The sequence below is a fragment of the Ursus americanus genome, chromosome 10, assembly GCF_024610735.1.
Source record: "Ursus americanus isolate L20-20 chromosome 10, mUrsAme1.1.p, whole genome shotgun sequence".
NCBI lineage: Eukaryota > Metazoa > Chordata > Mammalia > Carnivora > Ursidae > Ursus > Ursus americanus.
In genome coordinates this window covers 62538621-62560517 of record NC_142136.1, presented here as the reverse complement: position 1 = coordinate 62560517, position 21897 = coordinate 62538621, and the positions used below count along the sequence as shown (strand labels likewise).

Genomic DNA, 21897 nt, shown 5'->3' with positions numbered 1-21897 from the left:
CAAAACTTAGCCCAAATCCAACCACTTCATATTTGTTAAATGAATCTAATCTAATTGTTTAAAAGTTAGAATTATATGTGGATATTTAAGAAAGTGTAGATTTTAAACATTAAAAAAAATTCTCAGTGAAAATATCTGCCTATCAATTCTTTGTATTTACCCAATTCTTATTGTAGTCTTTTCCTTTTTTGGATGCAGACAAATTGTTAAACCAAGAACCTTCCCAAATTAGAAGCACGAAATACCATTCAGATAAGTCAATTTACACTGTGTTCTGCTAAGTAGGTTGGATTTTCTCACACTGAGTAAAATCTATTGCTTTCAGATGTGGGAAAATAGCTTGTACTTTTGAAATCCACTAGAAGTGTAATTTATTTTGACTTAGACTCAACCTGAACACTCTGGTATGTTAACTTTGTTTCTTACTTTTTTTTCTCTTTTAAAAAGGGAAAAACTTGAAAATTTAGTTGAACTGAAACTCTTGACCATTCAGCAGTTGTTAGAACTGTATAAAAATAATCAAAGAGTTGATTGAGTATTGTGATTCAGTGGGAAAATATTTTAATCTTGACTTCAGACTTTAAAAGTTGACTCATATTTTTTTTTCTTATTTTATTAAGTACATTTTCATCTAATCCAAAGCACATCTAATTCTTCACCCATTTTTGCTTCCTCCCCTCCCAAATCAAAGGACAGGGAGTCAGCGCTTGACAACAGGGCTGACCTTTCCTGTCTTTTGTGGGGTTAAGAGCATGGACTTTGTTATCAGACCTATTCCACAATTTATAATGCATATAGCCTGGGCAAATTGTTTAATTTTCCTGCCATAATTTTCTCATAAAGTAAACAGTTTACTCTAAGGACTTACTGAGATGCTTCTGTAAAGTGGGAAGGGCCATGACTGTCAGTGATTAGCACAAAGTAAGCATGTGGTAGGTGTGCTCATTACAGTGTTCTCTTCTGTTTCCATTAGAAATTCATCCCTACACACACACTGTTTCTCTTCGAAATCTTTGAAACTGCTTTTCTTTTCTTCCTTTGAACATATCTAAGTCTCTCCTATGAAGAAAAAGCTCTAGGATTTGTTTTCCCAAATGTTTATCTTACTTTTTATTTCATTCACTAAGAGGCTTTTTCACCCATGTGGTTTACACCTGCTGTCTCCCCTTATGACTTAACCCTTTTACTCTCTCAAGGTCTGTGTATTGTTTCCTACTGCTGTTGTAACAAAATGTCACAAAACAATGGCTTAAAGCAACATAAATGTATCCTCTTACAGTTCTGGAGTTCAGAAATCTAAAACTCAGTTGCCAGGCCTGTGTTCCTTCTGGAGACTCGAGCGGTGAATTCTTTCCTTGTCTTTTTCATCTTCTAGAGACTGCCTGCATTCCTTGGCTTACAGCCCTGCATCCCTGTGACTTCTAACGTCACATACTGCCTCTCACTCTGATCCCCTTGGCTTCCTCTTATAAGGATCTTTATGATGGCATTGGATCCACCAGAGTGATCTAGGATTATCTCCCCATCTCAGGACTCTTAACTTAATCACACATGGGAAGTCCCTTTGGCTGTATAGGGTAACATAGTCACAGGTTTTGTGGCTTAGGGCATGGGTCTCTTTGGGGGGCCATTATTCAGCCTATCACAGTCTGTCTTCTGCCTGTCTTTTCTGGCCTTGTTACAGGAATATTATTGACTATTACTTAATCCATGGAAATCTCTTGCCTCTTGTCCTGTGTGACATTACTATCTCTCCTCCCAGGTTCTCCTGCCTCTGATGCTGCTTTTCTGACTTTTTTTCACTCAAATCTTTGTTTCATATACTTCCAGATTTAATGTCACAAAATACTTGTTAAATCCTACAACTCTTCCATGCAAAAACTTTCCATTATTACTAAACTATTCCACTTCGTTAAATTAACTCCACACATTCCCTAAGCTTTTAGTGAGCACTTGCTATATCCCAGGTACTCTGTTTTCTATGATAAGGATGCAGAGATTCATGGAATACCAATTGTCTTTAAGAAGCTAACGGCCTAATTAAAGAAACAGACAAATAATTGCGAAGTTATTAAAAATGTAAAAATTAAGTATGGAGATGAAAATATACACACAGTATTATGGAAACCCTTGAGATGGCCCTCCAGCTTAGCCTGAGGATGTTAAGGCAGGCCTCTTAGAGAAGCTAATACTTGAGCTAGTCTTTAGCAGAAAAAATGCAAACGAAGCATTGGGAGAAAAGAACAAGGGCAAAGGTCTAAGGCATGCAATGGCATTAACTGTTCAAGGGATGGCAGGTTGATTGATATTACTGACAAGGAAAGTCATTGGAAGGAGCAATTCAAAATAAAACTGGTGCTTGAAGGTGACTAAGAAGAAATGAATGATGGGAGAAGTAGGAGGAGACAGTAAACTGGATCAGAAAGTGCCTTTTACTGGGTGGCATTATGAAAGCAAAGTTATTAGAGTCATTAAGAAGGTCAGTTAGTATAAACATCAAGTGATATGATATCACCTTCAAGACAGGTGAAGTTTCATCTCCTTTTGTTCTTTACTGGGAGGCCTAAGAGATAAGAAGAGTGCATATTACCAACGTGTGTCACTGGACAAGGGGAGCGGAAGTTAATAAATGAGAGGAAAGGAATAGAGTTAAGGGTGGACTATTATGTAAGAATCTTGGATTTAAAAGAAAAGTAGGAGAAAGAACATCCAGCAGGGAGAAATACATGGACCAGGAGGATATTTATTAATACAAGATGGAAATAAGAATGTTTGCAGGCTTTAGAACAGATGCTAATAGAGAAAGATCATATGAAAATAACAGGACTGAGTGCACCTGGGTGGCTCAGTCGTTAAGTGTCTGCCTTTGGCTCAGGTCATGATCTGGAGTGCTGGGATCGAATCCCACAGCAAGCTCCCTGCTCAGCTCTCCCTCTGACCCTCACCCGACTTGTGCTCTCACTCTCTCTCAAATAAATAAATAAAATCTTAAAGAAAAAGAAAATAACAGGACTGAGTGAATGATTATCTTACTAGATTGCTAGACAAAGGAATGAACCTGGGAGAAAGCATGAAACATGTTTCCCCCCTGAGTCTGGTGGAAAAGGAAGAGAAAGTTGCTCCACATATAAAATAGGGAGCAAGAAGCTCAGGGAGATCATGCTTGAGGGCCTTGATTTTCTGAGGGAATTAGGAGGCAACATCATTATCGAAATAGAGAGGTACTGGTGGTGGAGTAAAAGACTTAAGAAGAGGTACAAAGATTTATTACAGCCACTGGCGAAAATGGGAAAGGAGTCTGGCCAGGAATAGTGCTTAGCAGGCCCGAAGACCTGGCTGGGGTCTAAGACCATTGCCTTATGGTGACACCAAATACAGAGCCCCATGATTATTCCAGCAGCACTCAGCACCCAGGTGTGGGAGCAGAGGTATGTTTGGGAACTGATAGCAATATTGAAAGCTTGCAGGCATTTCAGGAAAAGGACTAGGGTGTGAGAACATTGCAGGTATTAGAAAAGGAATAATGGACCATGAAGTCCAGGCTGAATGAAGACTTACAGAGGAGGTCATATGATAAGAAGGATCACTATAGAGTAGGAAAGTAGGGAAGGGGAAAATGATATGAAGTTTTGTTTTGTTTTGTTTTGTTTTGTTTTGTTTTGTTTTGTTTTGTTTTGTTTTTAAGCAAACACACCAGCAAGTAAGGGAATGAAGAAAGCTAGAGGGATAGGATGATCAGATATTAAATGTTGGAATTTATAATTTCACAGATGATTTGGCATGGCCAGGTGATGACAATGTCATATATGTGACCATAGAAGTGGAAATATTCTCTGTATTGTCCAAGACGGTAGCCACTTGCAACATGTGACTATTGAGAACTTGAAACATGATAGTGTGACTAACTGAATTTTAATGTTTATTAAATTGTAATTAATTTAATTGAAATTAAATACCCAAATGTAGCTATTAACTACCATATTGAACAATGCAGTTCTACACTATCTTTCTGAGTGATCTATTTATTGGAATTATCAACTAAATTTAAAATTCTAGGCCAAAACACTGCTCTGAGATTTCGGGAAATCTATTGGGAACCTCTACCAGAGTGTGCCATAGTCACCTAAACCAAGTCAATTACTAGTTATTTTGCTTTGAGAACTGTTTCTTCTTCCTGTTTTTTTTTTTTTTAGCTCAATAAATAGCAACATCACTATTTCTAGATAGTTACTCAGATATTATTCTTGACTTTTCTCTTACCCTCACTTTCAATTTCCAATTGTAAACCAATATCTAAATTTACCTTACAACTATTTCTTGAAAATATCCCTCCTCTTTATTTCCACTGTCACTTAGATGAGAACCTTATCTCTTCTCCACAACAATCTCTTCCCAATAGGCAAACCTTGAATTATCCTTTTCTAGTTCATCTTCACATTGCTTCCAGAATTATTTTTGAAAGGGATCATCTGTTCTTATATATATTTGTTAAGATAGGTTTTTTTTGGATATATTATGTGCTAAAATCAATCTTAGTATTACAACAGTGACCAGTATAGATATGACCTTTACTTTCACTGACATTTGCAATTTAGAGGAAGCAAGAAGTGGGCATTCAAAAGATATGATTTGATTTATTTATAATTTATCCAAAATTTAATCAATGTCTTTGACTCTTCATTCTGCTGGTTTTGTGTGTGACTTACTCTTCATCCTCACTAGGATTCAGAACTCTGCATCGGTCTATACAGGTGGCCCTGAGACATCCCCCATCCATCTGCAGGTCTGGTTAATTGCCTCTCTGATGCTTCCATGGAATTCTTGGGTTAGCTCCCCAACCCATACTCAACCCCTTCTCCTTCCATAGGTCTAGAAGAATTTTTTGTTGTGTGTTCTGTGTGCAATGTATATATGACACAAAGTAACAAATATTAATGTCTCAAAATATGCTCAGATCATCTGTAATTATAGTATATCATTTACTGTGGAAGTATTACCAGGGCAACCAAGAATAACTTAGGAGCCAGACTTCCAAGTCAGCTTCCAAGAGAATGTAATGTTTATCTGGATCCCATCCACCTTCTTTGCTTAAAATCTTTCAATGTCCAGTCATCATCTAGGCTAAGGGATAAATTCTACAGCTTTGGAGTTTAGCTCACAGGAGGCTTCAAAGTCTGTCCCCTTCTACTCCTTTCTGCATAAACACTATGTGTCTTCCATGCTGAATTGTTCATGGTTTTATCAAGGTTACAGCATTTGCCATCTCTTCTTGTTCCCTTCCTTCCCTTCCTTCATTACAGCTTCCCATATATGTGTTCGTCAAACTGGATTATTGTCACTCTTCTTTCAGACTATTCAAATGACAAAAATTTTGTGTATGGAAAAGTCTTTTTAATACCCGGCTCATTGCAAAATTGTTCATTCCTATATCAATTCAGTGATACTGTATACACACATCTATTTTAGGCTAGGGATTGTGTTTTTGTATACTTTAGCTGTATATTTGGTTTGTAGTAGGCATTTGATAAGGTGTGAAAATTTAGCGTCAACTTCAAGAATATTTTTATTTGTGAATAAATAGAAAATGTTTCTTTTTCCCTCTCTAATCATTTATTTGGTTTCATGGGCCTTCCCAATTAGGGACATGCTTATTTTTGTTTATTAGGGCAATATTATAGTAAGTGGAGATGTTCTACAGATGAACACAGAAGAAAAATCACCTATAAATAAAAAGTTTTTATACCTAACCATTGGGAATTGGGGTTTAGAATTAGGAATTACCAGATCTTCAAAGTAGAACAGTATTTATTTTAACCCAAACATCTTTAGAACTACAAAGAGGATACTAATTGGATATTGGTGTGGACTCTTAACTCTGACTTGAATCATACAGTTGTCTGGCTTGTATGATGAGCCATATCTAGAGGGGAATTAGGATAACAAGCCATCCATTCAGCACTTAGACAAGACTAAGTCTTTCCTTACATTTTCTGTATAGCAGGCTCTAGACTTTCTAGATCTGGTAACACTGAAGTTCAGTTTTATTCAATCCACTTCTTGTTGTAAAGCAGGATGAGTAAGTTAGATTGATTTCCAGATCATCAATTGTGATTTTATTTGGAGAAATTTTTATAAGTATAACACCTCCAGTTGAAAGAAACACCGTCTTATTAGAAAACACCGGGTAACTAGACTATTGCAGTGTTGCTTTGGAGAATTCCACCAATTTATGTGCTATATTTGAGAGTTTTTCAAGGCGCATGCAAACACACATGTGTGTTAATTCTATTATAAGTAAATATATATCTCATATATATGCATACAATAGAATTACCTATATTCTCAGAATAATATACACTTTTGAAAAGTCTGTCATTAATACAAGTTTATATGAACTCGTATTTTAAATAGCCCTCATAAAATTGCCATTTTCCTTCAAATTTTTGTCCACATTTTTTTTTTTTTGTCTTAATTTCACTGCATGGCTGATTAAGAAATTGTACTAGGAGTAGGAAACAGGTCAAGTCTAGCATTTTGTTGTTGTTCCTTTGTGCCTGCAATACTGGGAGTATCTTTTAAAGTCTCTTTTCCATTTAAAGGGCCTGTTTAGGTAAGAAAAAGTAATGGTACCCGTAAACCATCTACCTGCGGTCCATCTAAACGGTAATACATTTCTACTGTCGCTCTTCCCTCAGGATGCTGCTTCACATATGAACTGAGTGAAGGTGCAGGTGTTGATCCACATTATAACTATATATAAATCTGGATTTTTTAAAAAAAACCTTTTTAATTAAAAAAAACACAAGTTTTCAGATATCTTTTCTGTATTCCCAATAGATATCACACATTTCAGGGTATGTTCTTTGCAATTTTGAGGCCATTTCTTTGCAAATTATCTTTGAAATTTGAAACACACTACCCAAATATTGCTAATTCAATAGGAATTTCAAAAATTCAAGCATGCCTATGAGAGCCATAGAACCCAAAGGAGACGGATTTAACTTAGGAGTTTTGAATCTTCTGCCTATCTCCAAGGAAATGTTCAGGTGCTTTCTTGTCAATAATGTATATTTTAAACTGCAGATATTTTATTTCAAATACAAAATTACATTTTAGTGTTTAATATTCCTTTTCAAACTATGGTTCTTTCTGCCTCTCAACTCACTTCTCCCAATTCTTTTTTTTTTTTTTTTTTTTGTTTTTGTTTTTGAGAGAGGGAGAGGAACAAGAGAGAGAGGAAGAGAGAGCATGCATGTGAGCAGCGGGGAAGGGGAGAGGAAGAGGGAGGGAGAGAATCTTAACCAGGCTCCGCGCTCAGGCAGAGCCAGAGCGGTCTCAATATCATGACCCTGAGATCATGACCCCAGCCAAAATCAAGAGTCTGTCACTTAACTAATTTAGCCACCCAGGCACCTTGTCACTTCTCCCAAATCTGATTGTACTTCATTCTGAGGATTGTGCCACCTTATGCCCTACCTCAAGATTCATTTTATAATGCAGTGATTTTCAATTGGGGCCAATTTTTACCCTTCAGGGATCATTTAGTAATGTCTGGAGTAATTTTGGTTGTCACTATGGGTAGGGAGGTTGACATCTAGTGGGTAGAGGCCCAGAATGCAGCTAAACATCCTAGAATACACAGGATAGTCCCCACAACAAAGAATTTTCTAGTCCAAATATCCAAAGTGCCAAAGTTGAAAAACTCTAATAGGATATTTGCAGGTTTTGAGATTTGCAGAAGGGCAGAGACAGAGCAAGGTATCTATGAGAGAGGACTAAATATTTTACCTAGAGATGAGGGGGCTAATGCAGAGTGACCTAGACCAATGCTTCTCAAAGTTTAATGTGCACAGGGACTTTGTTAAAATTCAGATTTCAATTCAGTATGTCTGAGACGAGTGCTGACATTCTGCATTTCTAACAAGCTGATTTTTCTGGTCTGAGGCCTACATATTGAGTAGCAAGGAGTGAGATAATTCAGTCTATGCCTACTTAGGAAGATGCCTGAGAAAAAGGACTATAAGAGAGGAATAATTCCATTACGTCTCAATTAGAGATCTGGAATATCCAAAGAACTATCTATCTATCCTAAGAATGTTAAGTTTCAAATTTATTTAACTTATAAAATTTTATTTATTTAAACATAACTTTTATTCTGAAAGTTGTGAGCAAAATTTTACAAAGGCAACTAGTTCTAGACAGGACTTTTCATGAAGAATAATAATCTCTTCTTCCTACTCCCAGTTCTTACTCTACAAACAAACAGTTTCAACTAGTCTAGTGACTTCTTTCGGCACTTGAATCCCTGTTACTAAGTAACATTCTGATATTGTTACTTGCTGGGCTTTTGGCTGGGAACACTTACTTATTCCATACAACAGAAAAGAGGATCAAACTGTTATGGCCCAGCTTTTCTCCTCCTCACATGCATATACTTTCTCCCAAACTCATTCTCTGGAGGAGTCTCATCCTAATTTTAATTAGATTGGCATTCCCACCTTGTTATACTATAAATTATGAATATATAATTGTAATTCATAGTTAAGCTCCTGACCATGATTACTTTTCTTGGAAAAAAAAACTTACGTTTCATGGAATTATTGTTTGTTTTTTCTTAGCTTAATAATATCCATACAGAATTAATATGCAAATTATCTGACGGAAGTGTGATTCTCTTTTTATCTATAGGCACATGAGGCCTTTAATCTATTTCATCCTTTTCAAGAAGAAATTCTATCTGGGGCTCTTATTTTTCTGTTTCACTATTCTCCAGACCCCCTAAAAGGCTTTTATTCTAGATCTTCTTTCACATCACCTGGGACATTCCCTGACCTCCCTCTGTACTTCTCCCCATCTCCTAATTCCATGTCTTCCTTTTTCTTAGCTAATTTCCTCGTATGATATAACATATTATCTAGTAACTTCCTGACTGAGGATCCGTGGGAGGAAAATACTTGAAGCATTAACATGTTCCAAAATGTCATTATTTTCCTCTTGGAATTGATGGATGGCTTGACAGGATATAGCTTTTAGAGTTGAAAGATATTGAACTGTTGTTAGTGAAAGCACTGATCCATTATCTTCCGGATCCTGATGTTCTTATCAGGAGATCCAAATCTGTGCTTCCATTTCCCAAGTCTTTCTGGACTTTGGTGTCTGTTCTAGGCTTTCCTGATTGATGGTGTTCGTCATTCTCTGATAGGCTAAACAAGTCACTACTATTCCAATAGTTTCTCAACTTCCAACTGTTTCTCTCCTCTTCTATAGCCTTTGTCCTCATGCCTCTTCCATAAAGGTATAAATCAACAAGGACCAGATGGATTTAAGAAACACAGTCTAGAAACCAAAAGAAATTTGAGATTTTCAGGAAGGAAAGGATCTGCCCTAAGCCTAGTCTGTGATTCAGTGCAATAAGTCTGTCAAGTTCCCCAACAAGAGGTAAACTAACATTCTTTAAATACCTGTATGCTGCATTCTTCATATGTGTAATGTCATTTAATCTCTTTAATAATTTTGAGGTAAAATATGGGTGCACAGAGAGATTTATCAATTTGCCTTAAGAAAGAAAGTGTCAGAAATTAGATGCAGATCCTTTCCCTGAAAGGACTAGAATAAAAGATCCTCAGTGTAAATAGAAATGCAATGCCTAGAACACAAAGATGAAGTCCTAACTCTGCTAAGTCATAACTCACCAATATGTGTTCTGACCAGGGCAGCAGGCATTTTTGTACATTTATCCATTGTTCCAGCTGATGGAAAACTTTTTAAAACCAGGAATTTCTTTGTCCTCAGCTTCATAGACTACATACATTTTTATTCTATGGACGTCTTGAACTAGCACAGAATCTTTTTAAGAAAAATCCTCAACAAATGTTTACTTTTTCTTTACTACGGTAATAATTTTCTGTGGTACCAGTAGTGATGAGTTTAGGGAATGTGTCCATTGGATAACATGTTAATACTTTCCCCTGCTCCCTCATATGGACCTAAATTCCCTTTAGCTGCCATGCATCATGTAATTGATGTTTTTTGGAGGAAAATTTTATGAAGTAGGAAAAGAAAAATCACAAAATGTAAGATCGTCAGAAGAGCAAGGCAACTAAAAACCCATATCCTTATTTTGGAGTAAAGATGATGTTTGAGGAATACAGTAATGAAAATTCTTCATCATGGGTGGAGATGTTTGGAGAAAGTGCATTCATTGTGTAAAGTATTTGAGAAACCAATAAACCACGGGATAGGCCAACCATGGACTGTCATCAGACACTCATGGTCATGTGGTGAACACTTGTGGCTGGCTGAGATGTGTTTCTTTGCTGAGAGAGACACACCAGGATTTATGCCCAACATATGATTCTTTCTTCCTTTCAGGTTTCAAGTTCTGTCCCACGATTTTCCAAGGAGCAATATTCATAAGCAAAAGTTTTGAGCTAAATACATAATCATCAGTAAGTACTTAAGATGCATTTGTATTTTTTTTTATTTTCTTCCTACCTGATAAGTTAGGGAAAAAAAACAAAAACAAAAACAAAAATTCTATTTCCCCAAGTTCTTGAATGATAAGGTATTTATGATTTTGATGCTAAGTGTATTATTTGGCCAGGTATATTCCTATTTTCCTTCTTTTATTTTGCAACACTCACTAGGATGTTAGTATGGAAAATAAAATATGACTTATGTAGGTTATAAAGATAGATTACATGTGTAAAAAAAAAATTCTGACCTCAAATTAGGAAGATGAAAATTTCCTATAACCTGTTTTTACAAAAGTTACTGGAAACATTTGTATGAATTTTTTGAAACCTTCTCAAAAACATGACTAATATATGCATATTAGTAGAAAGTTGGGAAAAAGTGGGTTTTGTCAAAACCACATAAAATATACTATTACCATCTCGACCCTTGTATACTAAAATAGTGACAGAATCAGAAAATATGAAGACTAAAAATCATATCTTAAACAAGGAACTTCTTAAAGTTATAAAAATGAAATTAGAATCTTAATTTTAAGCCAAAAAATGATGTTCTAGATTCCAGTTGCAGATGCAAGCGGTCACTTAACAATTTACCTTAGGCTGGTTGATAACATCAGTGAAAACTTAAATTACTCAGACTGCAGTGAAAATTCAAGTAATAAGTTCCAGAGTGACAATGGGAGTCCTAATGGACACCTTGGAGAATTTAAATCCTCCAACTTTAATCTGCTCTTCAGTTAGGGCCTACTACTAAGATACTAACTTTTGAAAAAGAGGATGAGACTGGGAGTATGAGTAAATAAGTAAATGGGTAAAATACTGGAGAATCTTGGGCACCACGAATAAACTACTTGATCACAAAAAATAGCAGTAAGAATATCCCCTTCACAGTTTGTACTAGCATCGGTCATCACCAGGGACTAATCAATTCAGAATCCTTGAGAAGAAAAGAACACATTCCTTCAAAATGAAATGAAGATTCTAACTAATGGGTACTTGCCCTAGAATCCTTAAGGGATTTTATTTTGTTTTGCAAAAAAAAAAAGAAAAGAAAAACTGAATTATTACTAGTCCTCTTACAATGATATTTGTCTCATTAATATCCAATTCCATTTCTGCTGCTCTTTCCTTGACCCTAAGAAGATGAAATAATGATAAATGCAATATTTTGAAAATATTGTAAATGGAAATAATATGAAATACATGAAGTACAAACAAAGCACATAACTCAAGTGAACAGATATGAGCAAGTTCATACATGTGAGACGTGAGGAAGTGGCGATTTCATCATAAGGATGCCTGGATGCTAATGATTATAAGCCAACATTGGTTATAACATGCATCCTGATTTCAGAGATGTTAAAATGTGAGCAATATGTGCATATTAGAATTGATGAAATGTGACAGTTCTCTTTTTGTGTTGGGTTTACAAGTTTGGCTTTTCTATTGAAAATAAATTTTTTGTTTTAATGACTATTATTTACAGCTCTATTGAGCTATAGCATACATAGCATAAAGTTTGCCCATTTAAAGTGATTGGTTCAATATTTACAGACTTGTGCAACCATCACTATAATGTAATTTTAGAACATATTAATTAGTCCTCAAAAAATCTTGTACCTCTTAGCCTCTCTCCCCCTTCCCCTGACTCTCCTTCATCCATTTAATAAGGTTCTTATTTAAATATTTTAATTTATTTTGTACATATACACTTGTTACCTGTTAAGAACTATTTATTTACTTGTTATAGTCTAGTGTGCTTCATGGACATAGTCCCATTGGCTTTCAGATCTAGGTGTTTTGTGTGGGTAGGGAGGGACTCATCCTTCAGGTGGGTGTCTTAAAAGTTAGAGCCCCAAATGTGGGGTCCAAACCCTTTGCTCCATAGGGAGAAGCTGGGAGTTGGGAGTTTCTTCCCAATTGTGTTTTGCAGGTGGTGGGGTTTGTGTCAGGAGTGTGTCTCAGCCTTTCCTACCCATTTTGATGTGGTTGATGGTATTTTCTCATTCATCTGGTGTGTAGGAGCTGCTTAGCTAGTTTCTGGATTTCTTTCAGAAGGAATGTCTCTGTGTATAGCTGTAGATTTGGTATATCTACGGGAGGAGGTACATTCAGGAAGCTTTCATGTTACCATCCTGGATTGGAACTGCTTCTTTGATTTTTTTTGAAGTCTAGGTTTTTATTTTGGTTTGGAGTGTTGAAAAATGAAGATCTGGTAAAGCTTTTTATGTGGGCCTACAAGGCATGATATTGTTTTAAAAAAATGAGTATGTCAATAGTATGTAGGATGCATTAAGGACGATGAATATTGGATCAGAAGAGTTGCCTTGATATTATTCTAGTGGCGTGAATTACTAAGGATCTGAAAAAAGTAGTAACAATGAAATAATGAAGCTGAATATCAAGAAAAGTGAAGTTATTGGCTATCCTAGGGTTGAAAATTATGGTAACTGATGTCAATTTCCTAATTTCTCTACTATTTCACTCATTTCTCTTAGGCTATAATAGTCTAATTTCACTTAGGACAAACAAAAAGCTAAGTTAATATTTCTGAAATCCTGGTATATATCAGAGAATATATCCAGCATTTCGTGTGTAGTTGTTACTCAATACTGGGTTTGTCGCTTGATGGCCGCTGAGTCAAAAGACACAAAGAAGTGGAAGAATAGGAAAAAAGAATGGTTTTACTTGCAACAAGTAAAAGAGAACACTGCGAATCTTTCCCAAAGCAGTGTCTCCCTGAACAACAAAATTGAGGAATTTTTAAGCTAAGGGTGCATACATAATCATAAAGGGGTTTGTGTAAGGGGGAATACTGCATAAAATTGGGGCAAAAGTCATCTTAAGGTGACTAAATCCAGGTCAAAGCCTTGAGGGTTGGCAAGGGTCAGCATCATCAATTCTCTGGCTCCCGTTGGTCCAGTATCTGAGTGCTCAAAGGTGTTTGGATCTTGCAAAGAAAATTTAGGGGTGTGCTTTAGGTCATCTTCACTTTTGAATATGATTATGATGTGGCTTGGAGTGTTGGGGTTCAGAACTGACAGCCAAGAAAGAATGCTTGAGATGTCTTTGGTACAAAAAAGGTGATTTTATTAAAGCATGGGAACAGGACCCGAGGGCAGAAAGAGCTGCACTGGGGTTTTAAGGAGTAACTGATTATTAAAATTTTCTCTCCGATACAAATGTAGTGATCTGAAGGGGCACCTGCACCTCAGTGTTTATAGCAGCAATGTTCACGATAGTCAAACTGTAGAAAGAGCCCAAATGTCCATCGATGGATGAATAGATAAAGAAGAGGTGGTACACACACACACACACACACACACACACACACACACACACACTGGAATATTACTCAGCCTTCAAGAAATGAAATCTTACCACCTGCAACAACATGGATGGAACTAGAGGGTATTATGCTAAGCGAAATAAGTCTGTCAGAGAAAGACAATTACTACATGACTTCACTCATATGTGGAATTTAAGAAACAAAACAGAGGATCATGGGGAAGGGAGGGAAAAATAAAATAAGATGAAATCAGAGAGGGAGACAAACCATAAGAGACTTTAAGCTATAGGAAACAAATTGAGGGTTGCTAGAGGGGAGGTGGATGGGGGGATGGGGTAACTGGGTGATGGGCATTAAAGAGGGCACGTGATGTAATGAGCACTGGGTGTTACATGCAACTGATGAATCACTGAACTCTACCTCTGCAACTAATAATAAACGATATGAAAAAACAAACAAAAGACTATCCTATGGAGGGGAGGGTGATGTTGAGTGTATAGGTTTCTAGAGACTGTTTTTTTCTTGTGAATCATTAAGACAGTTGCAAACTGAGACTCATGTACTGCATGACAGTTAGCCATTTGTTTGCCCCTGTCCTTTGTTCTAGGACAGCCCCATTTCCTGAGAAATGTCACATATATCCCACCTCGGAGGTTGGGGGGTACGGTGCGTTGTGAGCTTGTGCTTTGCCCTCAGCTTGCCTTCTCCTCCTGCATCAATTAGGCTATCTCCTGGCCTGATGATGGCTGTTCTTAACATTTTTTCACAAGATGGCTGGAGGCTAAAATGGCTTTTCTTATGTCAGGAAAGCTGTGTCTTTCTGTCTTTATCTGGAGAGTACTAACTCTTTCTGCTTACACAGTGTCTGATTCAGTGCTTACAACAGTCCTGAGATAGATGGTGTGGTACCCAAGTGTGGTGTCTCTTGATCAGATAGGGGTCCCCAAATATGGGGTGACTATTGTGTGGAAGCCCATGATGCAGGAGGTGAAAGAATTCACCTGAGGCAGAACCAAGGAGATAGAAGTTTATCGAATCAGCCACAAGGGAGCTGCTGCAGGACAGCAGAGGAGAGGCTGTCTGCAAGGAGGTAGTGGGTGGCGGCTGTGTTTAAGGGGAAAGATGAGGAGGTATGGGAACGTATGGAATTCTCTTTTTTTTTGGTAACTGTGCCTTGTTGTAAGTAGCCCATTGGTCAGTTAAGGCCTATGGATATTTTGATATGGGTTGCCTGATGGGCCTGTCTATATTCCATTGCTCAAGACTGTTTGCGTAAAAGCAGCCTCTACACGTGACATTATCTCACATCAAAGATGAAGGAACTCAGCCCATAGAAGATTATCAAGATTAAGGAAACAGAGAAATAGACATGGATTCAGAAATGAAACCAGGCTGTCAGATTTTAATGTCCAATTCATTTCATTATTATTCCATGAGGCTTTTAAAAACTATTTTTTTAACACAACTTCTTTTCAACAATCTAACCATACTGAGATAGGGGAACTGAAGGACTCCATAAAAATCTTTTTTTCTCTTTTCTGCTTCTATTCTTGCTAGGACCTGCACCCCCACTTTGCATATGCCTCATAATGCACACAGTGTATGTCCTCCTTGTAACTGACAAGAAGTTAATGATTTCTTTAGAATAGATAACATCTAAGGAAGGACCAAGGGAGAATGATTGGACAAAGCCATCATATACTCGTTCCAAATCACTAGAGCTAGACATCTCTATGCCAAGACCCCCAGGCTCCAAGGATTAATTGACTTATGAAAGACACCTGGGCACTCATTTTGTTCTAACCAGTCCCTGGATGCCTGAGAGGACATACATCAGACCACAATCCTCAATAAAAACTCCAGACGTCAAGCAAAGACGAGACTCCCTCTCCTTTCCTTTCTGATTCTCCCAGACAGTCTGTCTGTTCTTCGCATTCTTTATACCTTCAATAAACTCTGCTCCCACCTCCTGCTGGCTTGTGTTTGATTTCTATCCTGCATGTAGCCAGGAAGCCTCTTGTCTGTACCTGTGGGAACCTTCTCTGGGTCCTCTGACCCAGCCTGCCTACATCAGTATGATCCAGCAATTCCACTTCTGGGTACTTATCTGAAGGAAAAAAACCCACTAACTTAAAAAGACACCCGCAACCTTCATGTTCATTATATCGTTATTTACAATAGCCAAGACATGGAAGCAAACCTAAGTGTCCATTGATGGATGAATAGATACAGAAAAAGTGATATAAATAAATCAATACACACACACACACACACACACACAAATCACACTATGGAATATTATTTGGTCATAAAAAGAAGGAAATCCTGCCATTTTTGACAACGTGGGTGGACCTTGAGGGAATCATGGCTTTGTGAAATAAGCCAGACAGAGGAAGACCTTATAACCTCACTTACATATGGAATTTAAAAAAAAGAACTTACAGATACAAAGAACAGACCATAGATTGGTAAATGCCAAAGGAGGTGTTTGGGGGTGGATAAAATGCGTGAAAGGGGTCAAAAAATATAAACTTCCAGTTATGAAATAAATAAGTCATGGGAATATAATGTATAACATGGCAACTATAGTTAACAAAACTACATTGCATATTTGAAAGTTGCTAAGAGAATTTTTAAAGTTCCCATTACAAAGAAAACAATTTAAATATGTATGGTGATAGATGTTAAATAGACTTATTGTGGTGCTCATTTTGCAATATATACAAATATTAAATCATTATGTTGTATGTACACCTGAAACTAATGTTATAAGGCAAGTATATGTCAATTAAAAAAAAAAACACCTAAAATGCATGTTCCCTATTTGGTCAAATTATACTGTTGTAGATAAGCTTTAACCATGGTCCTTACCAAATTACTCTCTAATCTACGCAATTTTCTGCTTTGGGGCATTTATGGCAGCCCTCATATGTGCAAGAAGCTCGAGTATTTCATACCTGCAAAGTTTCACTTCTTTCATAGAGGTGTAGGTCAACCTTGTCCTGGAGATTAGTTTTAGAATGTTTTGTGGCTGTTTTTTGTTTTTGTTTTTGTTTCTGTTTCAGATAAGAACAGGGCCAATCGCCCAAGATATTAAGCTTTGTTCATTATTAAACAAAAGCTGGAACTCAGGTCTCTTCACTTAAAGTTTATATAGGACATATCATTTCTCCCTTTAGCTCTGTTGTTTCCTTGTGAGGAATATCTTCTTTTTTCTGAGTACACTTTTCATATAACCTGTCCTGATAATGGTAACTAAATTGTTCTTTCTCATTCTCGCCTGTTCTAGCTGATGTTCCTGATGAATTTAGCATTTAATTATGAACTCTCTCTTATATTTAGTAGATTTTCATATTTTATTTCCCACCTAGACTGTCATACACTTTAACATTTTAGCACAGCTTCATGATTTTTGACATAAATATATACTCCAATCAAGGTAATGTATACACTACAAATCAAGATAATATTTAACACATTGAAAAATTTCCTATGCTCTTATTCAGTTCATTCCCCCCACCTCCATTTACAGGCACGCACTAATCTGCTTTTTGTCACTGTAAATTAGTTTGCATTCTTAACAAAGACAATATAAATATACTCTTTTTAAAAATATGACTTCTTTCACTCAACATAATGTTTTGAGATTTATTTATACTGCTGCATGTATCAATAATCTGTTTCTTTTATTAATGGGTAGTGTTCTGTTGTATGGATATACCACATTTTGTTTATCCACTAATTTGCTGATGGACGTTAGGGGGTTTTTTATTATTCAAAATCAGATTGTTATGAATATTTATGTACATGTCTTTGTGTGGACATATATTTTCATTCCTTTTGGGTAAATACCTGAGTGAGATGGCTGAACTGTATGGTAGGTGTATCTTTAACTTTTTAAGAAACTGGCAGTTTTCTGGTCATTTTGCCATTGTACATTCCCATTGGCAGTATACGAAATTTCCAGTTGCTCTACATTCATGCATTTATTGTTAGTCTTTTCAATTTTGGCTATTCTAATAGTGAGTAGTTCTACTCATTGTCATTTTAATTTGCATTTCCCTGATGGCTAATGATGTTAAGCATTTTTTTCTTGTGCTTATTGCCTGTTTATGTATCTTTGGTGAAGTGTCTGTTCTAAATCTTTTGCCTATATGTTTATTGGACTGCTTATTTTCTTATCGAGTTTGAAACTTCTTTATATATTTAACTACAAGTCCTTGATTATAAATGTGTTTTGCAAACATTTCTTGGAAATTTTTGGTTTTTCTTTTCAATTTCTGTCAGAGATAAGAACTTTTTAATTTTGATAAGGTTCAATTTACTATTATTTTTTCTTTTATTAATCGTACTTTTTGGTTTTTATACATATATTCTCTCATGTTTTCCTCTGGCAATGGGTCCAGTCTTATCTATTTAAAAGATATTTTTCTATTGAAATAACTTCACTTTTGTCAAAAATCAGTTGTCTATACTTATGTTTTGAGTGAATATTCACTTCAGTTTGACCTTGATGATTTCATATCTCTACCACTATGAAATATCCCCTTATCACTGATGTATTTTATCCCTGTATTTTCTTTACTTTATATATATTAATACAGCCACTGTAGCTTTCTTCTTCTTAGTATTTGCAACTTGTAACTGATTGTATCCCCGTATTTTAACCTGGTTCTATGAGCATATACACAGAACTAAGGTTCATACTTATATTACACTTGGAGTTTATTTTTATATCACAGTTATAGAGATAACAAATACTTGGGTCTTGCTTTTATATCACCATAGACATTCTAGGATTTACAATTTTCATCTTTAACTTATTGCTGTATACCTCCATATGAAAGTATGTTAATTACATTTGAATTTTTAAAAATAGTTTACATGCATGTTGTAAGACCCTTTTGATAGGGGCGCCTGGGTGGCGCAGTTGTTAGGCATCTGCCTTTGGCTCAGGGCATGATCCCGGCGTTCTGGGATCGAGCCCCACATCGGGCTCCTCTGCTAGGAGCCTGCTTCTTCCTCTCCCACTCCCCCTGCTTGTGTTCCCTCTGTTGCTGGCTGTCTCTCTCTGTCAAATAAATAAATAAAACCTTAAAAAAAAAAGAAACTTTTGATAGTATACTTCTTTCATCCTCTCATCCTTTGCTATTATTATGTATTTTACTTCTTCATATCTTTTTTTAAAAGATTTTATTTATTTATTTGACACAGAGACAGCCAGTGAGAGAGACAGCCAGTGAGACAAAGAGACAAGCAGGAGGAGTGGGAGAGGAAGAAGCAGGCTCCCAGCAGAGGAGCCTGATGTGGGGCTTGATCCCAGTGAGCCAAAGGCAGACGCTTAACGACTGAGCCACCCAGGCACCCCTACTTCTTCATATCTTGTGAGCAACAAAATCCAGTGTGGTTTCATTAAGCCATCAGTTGTATTTTAAAGAATTTTTAAAATGAGAAAATAAGTCTGTGACACTTGTACATTTATTAATCATTTTTAGCACCTTTAATTTTTTTTTAAATCTAGGTCCAAGTTTCTAACAGGAGTCATTTTCCTTTTGCCTGTAAAACTGCTTTATGATTTATTTTAGTGTAAGTATTCTGGCAACAAAGATCCTAGCTTTCATTGGTCTGAAAAATCTCTGTTTTATCTTTATTTTTCAGGCATATTTGTTTGGCTACACAATTTTAGTTCTCAGTTTTCTTTATTTTCTCCTGGCTTCCGTAATTTCTAACAGAAACTTTATAGTGAGTTTTAATTCTGATCACTCTTTGAAACAGTCTGCTTTTTATTCTTCTGGTTTTAGGAATCCATTATTACCAATGGTTTCTAGCAGTTTGATTGTGGTATGTCCTTGTAGAGAGCAAAATAGCATCTCTCATGTCAAGCAGGGGCCTGTGTCAGGCAATGACGCGAGCAGTTAAGGTACTGCAGTTAGGAGGGCAGACCCAATGTCAGCTGACGTCCCAGAAGTGATAATGAGCAGAACCAGAAGATGTCTGCAGAGACCCAAAACTGATTAAGTCCCTTTAAAAAGGGAAAGATTTGGGCAGCAAACTCTCAGACTCTTCAGACCTGACTCCTCTGTGTCTGACCACTTAAAAAAGGCAAACCACTTAAAAAAGAGCCCCAAAGGCTCTGCCCAATTGATTTCCAACCAGAACCGAGATCCTTTGCTCCTGGAATAGAAGAAGCAGTAGGTGCCGAGGGCTTACCCGGACCAGACGGAGGCCTTATCTCAACTGCGTGCCCACAGACTGACTTCGCGTTTGGTTTGTTAACTTGTGCACTCTTCTGTTATCTCCTTTGTTGTGTAGCTCGTCTTCTGTCCTGCTCCGTGTGCTGTGTAAGAAGCCAAGTTTAATTACATGGGGAAATGTCATTGAGTCTGGAATCCTGAATTTATCATTGTGATTTAACTTTGCTTTATGATTGAATAAAGCTGACACTGTGGAAAGACACAACTCCTGTGTGCGCCTTCATAGCATGCTCATGACAACCCTGGTATGAATAATATTATGTATTCTGCTTGAGGTTCATTGAGCTTATTGGGTCTGTGGGTTTATAGTTTTCAAAATATTTAGAAAATTACTGTTATTATTATTTATTCAAACATTTTTCTGTACTTTCCCCCACACTGACACATACACAAATTTTCTGAGATGCTAGTTACCTGAATGTTAGACCACTTCATATCTTCCAGCTCGTCACTGAGGCTCTATCTATTTTTTTCTCTCCCTGTTTCAATTTTGTTAATTTCTGTTGCTTTATGTTCAAATTCACTTATCTTTTCTTTTTCTGCATTATCTAATCTGCTGTTTATTTTATCCTGGAATTCTCTATTAATTGACATTTGGTTTTTATTCTTTCATTTTTGAATATTTTCCATTTCTCTCATATTTATTTTTTCTTTTAAATCCTCAAGTAAATTTTGCTAGTCCTTTGCTTTTACTTCGGGATCTGGTTCTATCGACTGATTATTTTTTGGTAACAAGTTGCCTTTTGCTGCTTCTTATTATATCTAACGATTTTTGATTTGGTGCTGTATAATTTGCTTGGCATATAACTCCTTCGTCATAATTTTCCTGATTATCTTTATGACTGGCAGAAAAATCATCTCAATATTTTTATTTTGAAATTATACATTTACCTAACAATCATTTATTTGGCATATGCAATTTGTAAGACATTAAGCTAGAATCAGCTAGTCCTTGGTGGAGTCCCTCATTACTACTTACTATATATACATAAACTGTTGGTAGTCCTGGTAAATACATTCCAAGAAAATATGGAGAACATATTGACATGGATTTATAGCAAAACAATATAATCCAATAATACACTTTCTTAAAGGAAATGCTTTTTAGGCTTTCAAATAATATAGCAGGTAGAGAGCTATAGGATAGATTTTGCCTGTAGAAAATATTTACTCTTTTTAATATTGCTGCACAATGGATTTTTACATTTCTTACAAATTTGTTCTTGTTTATTTGTTTTCAAACAAGCAAAATACTCTTGCTTATTCAGAAAAATGCTTATTAAACAATGGTACACATAAATCTACTTCCTAATAGTAGAAATATAAATTATCTTGCTTCTAAAAATGTTTTGGGAAAAAAATGTTTTGGGGAATTATGTGACTGCTAAAGAAAAATTAGAAATCGAATGTTTCCAGATCATTTGAGGGAACGTAAAGCTACCCTATGACCACGTATTTAGGCCGTATTTGTTTGTTGTTGTTGTGTTGTAAGAATTGGGGTTGGAGGAGGCAAATTATGTCCCTATTTTTCAGGTTTCAGATAAATTGAGAATGGACCATAAAGTGAGATTGGGATAAGAATACAGCTTTAGCAATGGTAAAGCTTGATTGGAGAATGTGGCTTGGACCAGTAATGAAAATTGGTGCATACTATGGCCCATCCTGCCACAAGTGGTAGAGCAGCTAGAGAGTTTCTAGTGCCACTATGGGGAAGCCCTGCCGTTGTAAGCTAATCAAATGTAAGGGAGTGGGAGAGGAGGGGACGGCAAGGTTGTTGTAGAACCAAGGGATGTAGTCAAGTATTAATGGTGCTCATTTTCCAATCTTATGTCATATTTCTTTTGTGGGAAGAAATGAATAACTTGTGGGGAGATAAAAG

General features: G+C 36.4%; 1 protein-coding gene across 7 annotated transcripts in view; it reads left to right on the top strand.

Moving 5' to 3' along the window:
* The window catches only part of LOC148109375 (uncharacterized), a 540493-nt gene that overhangs the window by 436084 nt on the left and 82512 nt on the right, over nucleotides 1–21897 (top strand). For 4 of the 7 annotated variants that reach the window (XR_015725973.1, XR_015725971.1, XR_015725972.1 and 1 more), the window contains exon 7: nucleotides 10372–10448. The exons of the other annotated variants lie outside the window; for them this stretch is intronic. Coding sequence is in view for 1 of the 4 variants with exons in the window: in XM_087865175.1 (XP_087721301.1) it covers nucleotides 10372–10429 (58 nt within the window). In the remaining 3 variants the exon portion in view is untranslated. The remainder of the gene's footprint in view (nucleotides 1–10371; nucleotides 10449–21897) is intronic. 7 annotated transcript variants of the gene reach the window in all.